Here is a 13,355-nt window from a genome sequence, read left to right on the forward strand (position 1 = left end):
TGCCGGAAATGTGCAAGGAAGGCTACCAGGTTGGATAGGTGGGTAATTCTGCTCCCACAGGGCAGACTGCCCAAGCCAGCGCTAGCCCAGAAGGGAGAGAGATGATAAAGGTAATCTTGACCTGATCAGATGGAAAACTAGAGGGATATAGTTCAAAGTTCATCAAGCACTGGTTAATAAATCCTTGGCATGCCTTGAGATCCCCATCAAAGTGCAGCAGTGCTAAGACTAGAGGTTGAGGTATTGGATAAGCCAGGGGCGGTAGAAATGGAGTGGGCCCCGAAGGCAGGTTTGGAACCAGAGGTCCTATGGTTTGAATTGCAGCAAGCAGAATGCAGACCCCCTGAAGGGTTTCTGTAAACTATCAAAGTCAAGTCCATTGTAGCTGTACCTCCTAAGCGAGTTCCTAGAGTTGAAGAGCCAGCTGCTGAAGCAGCTGCAAAGTGGATGACTCGCCCAAGCTCATGGTTTTTGCAAGCTATCAAGGCTAAAGGTAGGTAAGCCCTTGGGCCGGTCGGGTTTACGCTGCCTACCAAGGCTAGGCAGACCCTGGTTGGTGGCAGACGAGTCATGCCACCAAGGAGACTAGACCAGAGAGTGGCTCTTAAAAAAGCCCTTGGGGGCTGACCTGATAGAACCAGGCCAGGAATAGCTCTTAAAAGAGTCCTTGGGGTGCCCAGACAAGTCAGGGCAGGTGGCTCTTTGCCTGACGGAGTCGAGGACAGGGAGTAGCTGGAACAAGGCTGAACGCATGGACTGGAACACAGATTGGAGCAATGCAAGAACAGGACAGGAACAGACTTGAACAAGCTAGATGACCCTTTGCAAAGAAACTGGTAAAGAGTCCTGAACTTCCTTATATACCACATGACAGGAAGTGATGGCATCAGTCAGTACCCTCTTGCAGGGCTATAAAGGAAGCGCAGAGTTTCCAGGAAGTAAATCAAACTCTTCTGGCACGGAATGCTGCTGGTGAGGGGTGTGATACAGAAAAAGGCCCTTGATGACATGCAAGACTGCCTGTGAGAGTGCCTGCTGGAATAGATTACTAAAGCAAGTAAGGAGGGTTGCGGGAGGGGGAAGAAGAGATGAGCGGACAACAGAAAGCTCTAAGGCAGCCGGGGGGTGGGGGGGAGATGCTAGCACAGAGGACTCCAGAGACAGGGCAACCCAAAGGCAGCAGCTATGTAAAAAAAACCTTTGGTATAGTACGTCACGCATATAGCGCACAGGGGAGTTTTGCGTTATATGCATGAAGAGACAATAATAGTTTAAGTAAATGGGCAAGTGAAAATGATTGTGCTTGCACTTTATTAAAGCATTCTTGTAACAAGTTCTCCATGGATAGCAGGATTGTTACAGCCACATAACTCCCAAGCTGAGATGTGGTTAGTATGTATGATTTCAGTAATGTTTCTGCAACCCAAGAGTTGAGTTGGTGGGACAGACAGGTTGAAGCATTTTGTGTACAGGTTATTTAGAACACCAGATACAGTGAAGGTGACAGATAACAATGGACAAATTATGAAGGTGTAATTATCAGCTTTATTGATTGGCAGAATCAAGACTCAACACAAGTCGTGTTTCAGTCACAAGGCATTCTTCAGGAGTCTATGAATAGGACAAACAATATACAAACATTTAAAAATTTATATATATAAAAGAATATATAAACCATAGAATAATCACAAAAAGTAACAATATGAATCTCTTTTGCTGTTAAAATGTATTGGCAGATTTTAATTTTATTAGGAGGTGAGGTCAAGGGTTTCTGCTAAGGGCATGGTACTACTGGCGGGATGAGTGTACAATCTGTGTTAGAAAGAGAACTTGAATGTGTTTAGCAGGGCTCACCTTTCCCTAATGTATCTGTATTTTGAAATGGCTGGTTTTAGTTATTTCAGCTCATAGCATCTCTATAGGTATGGTAAGAACATAAGAAAAGCCATACTGGGTCAGACCGATGGACCATCTAGTCCAGTATCCTGTTTCCAATAGTGGCCAATCCAGGTCACAAGTACCTGGCAGAAACCCAAATAGTAGCAACATTCTATGCTACCAATCCCAGGGCAAGCAGTGGCTTCTCCATGTTTGTCTCAGCAGACTATGGACTTTTCCTCCAGGAACTTGTCCAAACCTTTTTTAACCTCAGACATGCTAACCACTGTTACCACATCCTCTGGCAACAAGTTCCAGAGCTTAACTGTTGGTTGAGTGAAAAAATATTTCCTCCTATTTGTTTTAAAAGTATTTCCATGTAACTTCGTTGAGTCTCTCCTAGTCTTTGTACTTTTGGAAAGAGTACATCAGCACACAATTATGGAACGCACTACCAAAAGACTTGAAAACCATATACGACCATCTACACTTCAGAAAGACACTTTAAGACCCACCTGTTTAAAAAGGCATACCCAGCAGAACCAATGTAACTACCTGAGCTCAGCGACACAACAACGCTAAAGTTCGTAATGGCCATCACCGAACCCCACCATCGAACGTTTCCTCTATGTGATCCTACCACATGAACCTTACCCTATCACAACTTCACCTTTGTATTTGTATACAACGGAGTCTGCAACTGCTCTCCGGCACTATGTAAGTCACATTGAACCTGCAAAGAGGTGGGAAAATGTGGGGTACAAATGTAGCAAATAAAATAAATAAATAAAAATAAACTTCTTAGTAATACTTAATACTACACGGCAATAACATTTCTCCCTAAAGTGCATAAATGCCTCACAAATCCACTTGGCCATCTGATATTATCAGGGAATGGTTCAGTGTTGGAACCACTCTCACAATTTGTAGATTATTTTCTTCGACCATATGCTCCACAGATCGTTTCTTATGTGAGAGACTGATCACATATAACTAACCTAGACTTTTTGGAGATCTGACTGATATCTTCCCGGTCTCTATGTACACTAACATTCCTCAGCTTGAAGCATTAACTATCATTGAAAATACTTTGAGAGGTAGAAGTATATTATGACGGATCCAAAATGTATTCATCATCACATTGGCAACCATTGCTTTGACCCAGAATTATTTCTGTTTCCAAATAAAGTTCTATTGACAAATAAGAGGAACAGCCATGGGTTCAGTCATGGCCCCAGATATAGCAAATCTCTATGTTGCCAATTTTAAGGATACATTTTTACAGGATCATCCTGTTCAGAGAGGCGGTTTTCTATAAACTATACATTGATAACATCTTCTTATTGTGGCAAGGTGATGAAACTAGGCTTCTGGAATTTCATGTGTGGCTTAACACTTGTGATAGATATTTGCAGTTCAAGAAGCAGTATGATATTCATCAAATCTCTCCCCTAGATATCATAATTAGGAAAACCAGATATTCACCACTACTGTTTATAACAGAGGTTTTCAACCTAGTCCTTGGGGCACACCTAGCCAGTTGGGGTTTTCAGACTACCCCCATTGAATTCAAAGGGGATATCCTGAAAACCCCAACTGGCTGGATGTGCCTCAGGGACAGCGTTGAAACCCCTGGTTTATAAGAAGCCAACAGATAAGAATACTTTTTTGCGCTTTGGTCTTCAAACTCCGTTTGTGAAAACATCCCCCCCATTTTCTCAATTCCTACATTTATAGAGACTATGCGCTGACTTGGATGACTACGACCTTCAGGCTAATAATATGGCACGTTGTTTTTTTGAGTAGAAGATACTTGCACACGTTAAACATCATCTGCCATTTCTCATAAGGTCCTCTTGCAATTTTTCACAGTCCTCTTGTGATTTAACAACTTTGAATAACTTTGTGTCATCAGCAAATTTATCCACTATCTACCCTTCTCCACCACGTATACAGACCATTTAATCCTACTGTCTGTTTTCTATCTTTTAACCAGTCTTCAATCCACAATAGGCCATTACATCCTATCCTTTGACTTTCTAATTTTCTTAGGAGCCTTTCATGACGTACTTTGTCAAATGCCTTTTAAAAATCTACATACACAATATCAACCAACTCACCTTCATCCACAAGTTTATTCACCCCTTCAAAGAAATGTAATAGATTGGTGAGGCAAGATTTCCTTTGTCTAAATCCATGTTGGCTTTGTCTCATTAATCCAAGCTTAAGTATATGCTCTGTAATTTTGTTCTTTATAATTGTCTCTACCATTTTGTCCAACATCTACGTTAGGCTCACTGGTCTTTAATTTCCTGGGCCACCTCTGGAACCCTTTTTAAAAATTGTGCAGACAGCAACAGTTCCTTTGATACCTTTTGAAGAAATTCTGGATAAGAGATGTCCACCAGCTAAGACTCATTCTTAGGTTGCTGTGGAAATGGTATGCCTGAAGATCCACCATCTTTAAAGGAAATCTAGACTGCCCCATTTTGACGACTCCTACTCGACTGACTGTACATTTGTCCTTTAGATTATAAGCTCTCTGAGCTGGGACTGTCCTTCTATGTTAAATTGTACAGCGCTGCGTAACCCTAGTAGCGCTTTAGAAACGTTACATAGTAATAGTAGTAGTAGTAAAGTGATGGTGATGAGCAGCAACTTAGTTATGAACCCCACCACAGGTCAGGATCCAAGTTTTGGCAAAGTCCCTTGCTGAAGAAATATATAGAGTGTGCTCCAGATTTGTTTCCGCTAGGACTTGGTCATCTCTGGTGACCTTTTGTTTCTCAACAGGAGAGAGCGCCTTTGAGTTTTGGGATCCACAATGCTTCTATAAAAATTCTTACTACAGTTCTGTGATTACTGGATGAAGTTGTCAAAAGCAAGAATGCTTGTTCTGCCTGCTGTAAGCATCATAACCTTCTGAGTGCCTTGTCAGTGTTAGAGAAGGGCTAGGAGGCAAGAAGGATGTCCAGATTTATACCTCTGTGGTGGGGAATCTCCGTCATATGGCATCGCGTGGGAGTACTGAGGGAGAAGTCTTCAGTATGGTGTGTTATCCTGGGGATAGTCTTTTCTGTGCAAAATCACTTGTAGCCCCTGGGGGGGGGGGAGGAAGGAATGCTAGGGAATCCCTCTCACTATTGTGCTGCTGGGGATGAGCTTTCAGGACTGGAAGAGAAGCCTTTGGTATCATGGCACTAACGCAATTTCAATGCTTACAGACTGGCATCAGTATCAATTAACTGCTGTGTCTCTCTTTATGAGGGTCCCCGTTTTCTTTTTGGGCACTTTCACACCTCTTATTAGCAGAAGCAGCTTTCCTACAAGAGGTGTCCTTCTTATCTGTTTTCTCAGATGTAGGTGTGTGTAAAAGCTCCAATATGCTCAGAACATTTTAAGCTATGACTTCTGATTCTCCATGCTCTATGAGACATATAGGGTAATTAAGTACATCATGTCAAGACTACACAAACTTAACATACAGATCATGCATGACAAAGATGGGTATTTAAGAATCACACCATAAGTGTTGTTTGAACCCAGGTTTTGTCTGGCATGAATACTATTAAATTAGCCAAGCAAAACTCAGTTTTGACACTTGGATAATTTTTTTTGTATTCCTCTTTTGTAAGCATAGAGGGGTAGGAAAAAAAAGACTGAAAACTTTAGTCAGAAGTATTATTTGGAAACGTCAGTGGCCACTCAGAAAACTCTTCTAGAGGGTTCCGAGCTCTTGGAGAGCAGATCTGGCATGGCTCTGTCTGGTAACATTACCACTCGTATAGTTGCAGCAATCCTGCTTGTCCACTGAGAAGCCCATTGTCCTTTGCTTTCTCTGTGACTGTACACCCACTCAACAGAAGCTGTCTGCTGGTGCAGCTACTTTGAGAGTTAACAAAATAATATGTAGTTTTACACAAATTTTATACAGGGGTGTACCCTCTCCCACCCAACACTCATTTAAACATTACTGCCCAGTTCTTAGAGATGAAATTCTTTCAGAAGTAGTCTGTACAGTCTTGGTCATAATGGACTTTAAGAAAACCCTTTTATCTGGGTAGCATTTTAATATTATTACAGTTAGGATGATCACATAGTTCCACATCAAAGGAGGCAAGCCAAGTCAATCCTTGTTATAGCCCATTCCATACAGGGAGATGTAGTTCTGATTTCCCTAAGAAAAGCAGGATAACACTTCCCTGCATAGAATGGAGGGAAATAGGAACTGGTTCAGCTTGGCTTTACTAGACTTGAAGGTATATAGTCACCATACTGACAATGAATTCCCAGGTTGAAATATGGATTATTATTGTTAAGCTTTTGGGTTACTAAAAGGAAAACAAATGGTGTACGGTAGGATACACATCTAATACAGGTTTATTCATTTCCTTACCTGAAAATCCAGGAGTTAGCGCTGCTAGCTTTCTGGCCAGACTTTCTTTATCTATGCTGCTGTCTAGTTTCAGAGGTCGTAGGTGAACTTTGAAAATTGATGCTCTTCCTTTTATATCTGGAGGTCCTATAAGCAAAGGGGCAAAATTCAGAAAGCTCAATTTCCTTCTGCCCTCCCCCACTCAATATGGGCTGAACAGAAAAGAGGTGCAGAAACAGATAGGGTCTTACCAATAAAAATCTGTCTGTCAAATCGTCCTGGCCTCAGCAGTGCAGGGTCTAGGATATCTGGCCTGTTGGTACCTGCCAGAACGACTACATTTGTTGTGGTATTAAATCCTGCCAAAAGAATGCACAATTTAAAGGCAATGTATAATGTGTCATACTAATGTATGACATCTGTTAAGTTATACAGAAAGAATAAACTGTAGGATACAATAAAAAGCAAGTTCAACTGCAAAACTATTCATTTCACTGATAGAAGTGAAATTGATTGCTCTCAGGGGTGTACTGGTAAATTTTTAACAGGCTCTTTCTCCGGACGTAGCCAACTCTGTAGTTGGAAGGGCCAGGGGTGGCCGGGGGAGGGTGGGGGGAGCAACACTTGCCTCTCCCTCCTCCATCCCTTCGAACGGGCACGCTAGGCATACCTTTGCTGGCAGCCAATAAATGGACTGCCACCACTCCCAACGTCTTGCTCTGAGCAGCATGCTGGAACTTCTCTCACATGCTCGAGAAGTCCCAGCCTGCTGCCCAGAGCTGGAAACAAGAAACGGGGAGCAGCAGTAGTCTATTTACTTGGCTGGCTGGGCTCAGCATCCCCACCAGCAAAATAAAAGATAATTCAGCAGGGGGCCCAAGCCCACATTTTGGGAGCCAGTTGTTAAAGTAGCCATGGAGGGCCCTACTTTAACAACCGGCTCCCAAAATTCTTAAAAACTTAACAACCGACTCTTGTGAGCCTGTGAGAGCCTGCTCCAGCACACCACTGTAGCCTCTCCTTTCCCCATCCCATCACCCCCTGAGCTCTGTGTCTTCAGGGGACAGACCTGCAGTTGATGCAGAAAAGCATTAGTCTCACTGTGAGCTTCAGGAGATGGAAGGTCAATGCAGCAATTTTTCCAGTTTATGCCAAGTCAAAAGCAAAACTATATGGAATGGCATACAGAAATACAGTAGGAAAAAAATGTTATCATTCCAGTTGGTTATTTCTGTTCACCTAATACTTATCTGAATCTTACCACTGAAAACAGCTGGAAACTTGGTATACAAAAAAAAGTCCTGAAGCTCAAAGATTAGCCACTACCCGCAATAATTTCAGTGCACACCAGCCTTTTTTTCAGGGTGGGGGGGATGGGGTGGGTAGTACTGCTATTCAGAGAACTCTAAAATTAGTACTCAAGTAGATCACTTGAGCTTTAAGATGTAATATTTCACCAGTGAAGTGATGAACAAGATTCCAAGATCTTTGATCTTAAGTATCAAACCATACTCAGCTCCCAATAACTTCCAACCTCCTGCAATACAAAGATTTTTGTGACATCACTTGAGTGACTCTCTCCATTTCTTACAACAGCAGAATCAAATCTGCCTCATTTAAAAATTAAAACAGTGCAGATAATTTTATAACCAGGCTGCCTAAGTGAGAAATCCAAAGAGAGGCCTATTAACCCCCATTTTACAAAGTCAACATAGGCAACACAGTCTCGTTATAAAATAGGCTCCCAGAACAAGCCTCAATAGCACATGGATGACCATGTACAGCTTTGCACTGTTTTCAGAGCAGGTGTAAATGCACATGTGCTCATGTTTTTATAAACGCACGTATATTGCACTACCACCTCTGATCCACCCAAACTATGTCTCAAGGAATGCTTACATGCTTATTGCATAAAAATTAGGCATACACTTTTTACGTGCCTACTTTCACACACGTATCTGTACTATTTTATAAAAGCCCCTTTTCTGTGTGTTAAACAGGCTTTACACACAAAAAAGCTTTACAAAATGACCCCCTTTATGAGGGTACAGAGAAAGCAAGTTTGATGCTAGGTGGGGCAGGGATGGGAATTCAGATATAAGAGATGCCCTGTGCTGAAAGGGCTGGTGAATAAGGTCCTATAGTATCTTGGTCCATCACATGGTTGGTTAGATTGAATCTCCACCTCCTTCTGTTAATCCTCTCTTGCTCACAAGTGTCTTCACTCTTAAAACCTGGGTCGTCCTAATTTATAGCTATCAGGTTTAGCCTTGATTACTGTACTACATACATTCACTGACATTTCTATTTTGCCTGTGTCTTGACTACATGTGTACAGTGCTATATACACATCTAGAAATGCTATAGAGAGTAATAACAAAACAATTTGCAATCAGTCTAGTTCAACCTTATTTTTAAATGCCTAAATGAAGTTTATCAATTCAAAATCCTGATTAATATTGTCGTAAATCCATAAAATCTGTTACTCCATTTTCACTTAAAAACACAGAGAAACTGCTCCAACTTTTCCCTTATTTGATTCACATTTGAAAGATACTATTTTACCAAAGAGGCACTGAATTATGACATATTTCTTTTTACCATCCATTTCTACCAGCAACTGGTTGAGTGTGTTCTCCTGTTCACTTTGTCCTCCAAAGTTGCCCCGCCCTCGCTTCCTTCCTACTGCATCTATTTCATCAATGAAGAGAATGCAAGGGGCGTTTTTGCGAGCCATCACAAACAAGTCACGGACCTTCAAATAAAACATAAATCAATCAATTACACCATTGCCCTATAGCATTGTGTCTTGGTCTTATTACACATCTTTAAGAAGGATGATAAACATGACCAAGTTGATACTGGTTGTCAAAAGTTGTGGATTCCCTATATAAGTACGCTTGTCAAAAGAATATTCCGTAGGTCCTCTTTTTATTTCCATTACTAATGGAAACTTACAGCATACTTAATCTAACAGAATCTTTTAAAATAAATACTGCATGTTAACTTATTCCAAGATCAATTTCAGGAAAAATATTATGCTCTTAAAATGAAATACTTCTAACCACTTTCCTTGCCTACAGGATCATTCATATTGATCTACAAAAATATCCGCAATTAAAAAAAAACCCACACACACTCAAAGTATCAAAAACAGCCTTGGTTAGAGATTACACCTTTCTGGCTTATGTTTTAACACACAATGCTTCAGAATTCAGAGCAGCATATCAAGGTAACAAAAAAGTGGACTGCCTGCATTTATATACTATTACCATCTGAATACTTGTAAAGAGAAGAAATCACTACACAGCATTTAATATAGGAGCAAAAATGGAGATGGATCACACAAAGGTCAGGATCCAGGGCTTCATGAAGGTTTTACCTGCTAGATTTTCTTTCCTTGAGTCCTATAAGACCAGCCCAGACACCTGGGGTTTGTCTCACTACCAGTACATGGAGGCAGAGAACTAACTTCTTTACAATGAGTAGAAGCCTAATGGTTAGAGCAGGAGGGCTGAGAAGCAGGGAAGAAAGGGTTCAAAAATCCCACTAATGCTCTTTGTGACCTTGGGCAAATCACAACTCTGCATTGCCTCACGTTAAAAACAGATTGTAGATTGCAAATTTCTGCTGGTGGAAGCCTGTGCTCTAGCCGAATGAGTCTTAAGTCCTTGATCCAACAAGTTTTAGATGCAGTTTTTCTTCCGGTTGCAAAAGAAAAAAAAATCATTTGAAAATGTACTAGTGACCTTCAAATATTTCACTATCCTGTGGATGTCCAAGAGGTGGAGTTCCTTGAAAGGAAGAAAGGAAGAACTATAAAAACAACATTGTGACAGAGCCTATAACTCTATTCACAATGCTGAAGAGACAGTGCTAACAAAAATACCACCTTTAGTGTAAGATCATTGAGCAATGCTCTCCTGATTGGCCAAACGGGGGCATTATCAGTGTCCCTAGCACTGAATTAAATTCCCTAGCTGGGACAACCACTCTCAAGGACAGAGAAAGATACTTAAGACTGTGAGCCCACTAGGGACAAAAAAAAGTACCTGTATATAATATGTACATCTCTTTGGTTGTACCACAAAAAGGTGGTATATCAAATATATTACACTTAACTTCACATTTCAGAGAGGGGTGTGAACTCTCCAAGTGGGCTGAAAATAATTATCTTGCACCAGTGCCCTATAGAATGTAATGGCCGTTACTTGCACTGTTAGCTTATAGCTAAGACTTTTTCCAACCCATTCTGTATGATTAAAGAGATGGAGGGCTGAAATTGGGTAACAGCTCTTTGAAGGCAACATCCATCAAACACCTTCCATACCAGACATAAGCCAGGGATCTGAACCTTTCCTGAGCCTATAATAGCACTGCTATCACCTCCAGGGAACAGTCATTCTTCTTAACTCTAACCTTAATATATTCCCACCACAAGACAGAATCAGAAACGGATCTTTTAGAATGGTCAGGCTCTGAAGCAAAAGACCTTGGAACAGCGGAAGCTTCAGGGGTTCTGTCCTCTCCTGGTTCTCCTCTTATCTCTCCCATCGTACCTTCAGAGTACACTCTCATGGTTCTTCCTCCACCCCTATCCCGCTCTCTGTTGGTGTCCCTCAGGGTTCTGTCCTTGGACCCCTTCTTTTCTCAATCTACACCTCTTCCCTGGGCTCCCTGATCTCGTCTCATGGCTTCCACTATCATCTTTATGCTGACGACACCCAGCTTTATCTCTCCACATCAGACATCACTGCGGAAACCCAGGCCAAAGTACAGGCCTGCTTATCCGACATTGCTGCCTGGATGTCCAACCGCCACCTGAAACTGAACATGGCCAAGACCAAACTTCTTGTCTTCCCACCCAAACCCACTTCTCCTCTACCTCCACTCTCTATCTCGGTTGATAACACCCTCATCGTCCCCGTCTCATCTGCCCGCAACCTCAGTGTCATCTTCGACTCCTCCCTCTCCTTCTCTGCGCATATCCAGCAGATAGCCAAGACCTGTCGCTTCTTCCTCTATAACATTAGCAAAATTCGCCCTTTCCTCTCTGAGCACACCACCCGAACTCTCATCCACTCTTTCATTACCTCTCGCCTTGACTACTGTAACCTACTCCTCACTGGTCTCCCACTTAGCCACTTATCCCCCCTTCAGTCCGTTCAGAACTCTGCTGCACGTCTTATCGTCCGCCTGAACCGATGCACTCATATCACCCCTGTCCTCAAGTCACTTCATTGGCTTCCGATCAGGTACCGCATTCAGTTCAAGCTTCTGCTACTAACCTACAAATGCACTCGATCTGCAGCCCCTCCTTACCTCTCTACCCTCATCTCCCCTTACGTTCCTACCCGAAACCTCCGCTCTCAAGACAAATCCCTCCTTTCAGTACCCTTCTCCACCACAGCCAACTCCAGGCTCCGCCCTTTCTGCCTCGCCTCACCCCATGCGTGGAACAAACTCCCCGAGCCCATACGCCAGGCCCCCTCCCTGCCCATCTTCAAATCACTGCTTAAAGCCCACCTCTTCAATGTCGCCTTCGGCACCTAACCACTACACCTCTACTCAGGAAATCCAGACTGCCCCAACTTGACATTTCGTTCTTTAGATTGTAAGCTCCTTTGAGCAGGGACCGTCCTTCTTTGTTAATTTGTACAGCGCTGCGTAACCCTAGTAGCGCTCTAGAAATGTTAAGTAGTAGTAGGCTGATATACTAGTCCAGAACCACAAGAACTACCAGTCCTGGATGCTGTGCGAACCTTGCAATGCTCTTCCTACCTGAAGCCATGGAGGGGAACCAAACAAACTTGGGAGGAGGTCACTGTCAGGATCTTTGGGCATCTATGTCCTCTCTCTTTTTATATATTTAAATCTATTTATCAAAGAGCTCAAAAGAGAACAACACAAAGTTAACCCATTTTTGTTTTTTTTACATGTTCTTACAGAATTTGGAAATACAAGTTTCAAAATTGCTTGAATAAAATAGTCATTCCCATGAAATGCAGGACAATGTACAGGATGGAAAAGTTAAGAAATGCCTCGATCATTTGCAGGTATATATATATCTGCAAATGACTGATGCATTTCTTAACTTTTCCATCCTGTGCTTTGTCCTGCATTTCATGGGAATGGCTATTTTATTCAGGACCAATGAGATCAGGGCATCCACCTCTGGTTGCTTCTGCTTATTTTTCTCTGTCACAATAGGATATAGTCCAACTACAGCTCTAAGTCTAGACTGAGTCTCTCAATTTGCTCAAACCATTTCCTCAATTACCTAGAGTGACTTCTTTTAAGAATAGTGTCCTCTGAGGAAACATCTTCCTTCACTTGGGATTTCCAATAACTCTAGGGCTTCCAATGCCTAAGATATCATCTCAGTGAACTCCTTAAAGCAAAACAAAGTATCATCTCTTCCTCGTTGGGGATTTTGCCCTCTTCTAAGCCTCTACACTTACTCTGAGCTCCTCTGGTCATTTCATAGATTATCAGCTTGAAATCTGAGACTGCTCCTCAGGTTCCCAACTGGGCTATTTAAAGGGTCCTGGAACTGTAAGAGTAAACTGAAAGATGAAAGAGAATGCCATTATTGGCATGCCTAGTCTCAGGCGGCAGGTTTATCAGGAACATAGACTTCAGGAAAAATACAATAGCTCCTTCCTGAAGGGTCTGGGCCCCGTGTCCTGAAATCTCCTTACTACAGGGTTTGGGCCCTGTGTCCTGAAGGCTCCCCAGAGCTCAATGGGTACCCAGTTTTACCTACACCCATAGGAAAACACATAGAAGGCCCTGTTGTTTAGTTTGTCATATAGCTGTCCATCCAAATGGCTGCTACTCTCCTCAAGGCAGTAGTTACCTCCACTCCAAAGAGGTGCCTACCTTGAGATTAGGTTCTGCAATCTTCCTCAGCGGAGACACACACTTCCTCTTAACTTATATAGGACAGGCCTCCCCCATGCTCACACTCGCTTCCTCTTTACAGCCACTGCAAGACTAGTCAGCCCAAAGCTGTGCTGCACCTGCTGCCCTTGGCCCATGCAGTGCCATTGTGAGCAGCAGTGAAACCTTCCTGTGTGCCTCCTGCACCAGCAATACCTAG

General features: G+C 42.5%; 1 protein-coding gene across 2 annotated transcripts in view; it reads right to left on the reverse strand.

Moving 5' to 3' along the window:
* AFG3L2 (AFG3 like matrix AAA peptidase subunit 2) overlaps positions 1-13,355 on the reverse strand; it is a 159,364-nt gene that overhangs the window by 37,277 nt on the left and 108,732 nt on the right. For both annotated transcript variants that reach the window (XM_030212346.1, XM_030212338.1), the window contains exons 10-12: positions 8,855-9,008; positions 6,505-6,612; positions 6,275-6,400 (exon numbers count right to left, since the gene is read on the reverse strand). In XM_030212346.1, the coding sequence (XP_030068206.1) occupies positions 6,275-6,400; positions 6,505-6,612; positions 8,855-9,008 (388 nt within the window). The remainder of the gene's footprint in view (positions 1-6,274; positions 6,401-6,504; positions 6,613-8,854; positions 9,009-13,355) is intronic.

The sequence above is a fragment of the Microcaecilia unicolor genome, chromosome 1 (assembly GCF_901765095.1).
Source record: "Microcaecilia unicolor chromosome 1, aMicUni1.1, whole genome shotgun sequence".
NCBI classification, from domain to species: Eukaryota; Metazoa; Chordata; class Amphibia; order Gymnophiona; family Siphonopidae; genus Microcaecilia; species Microcaecilia unicolor.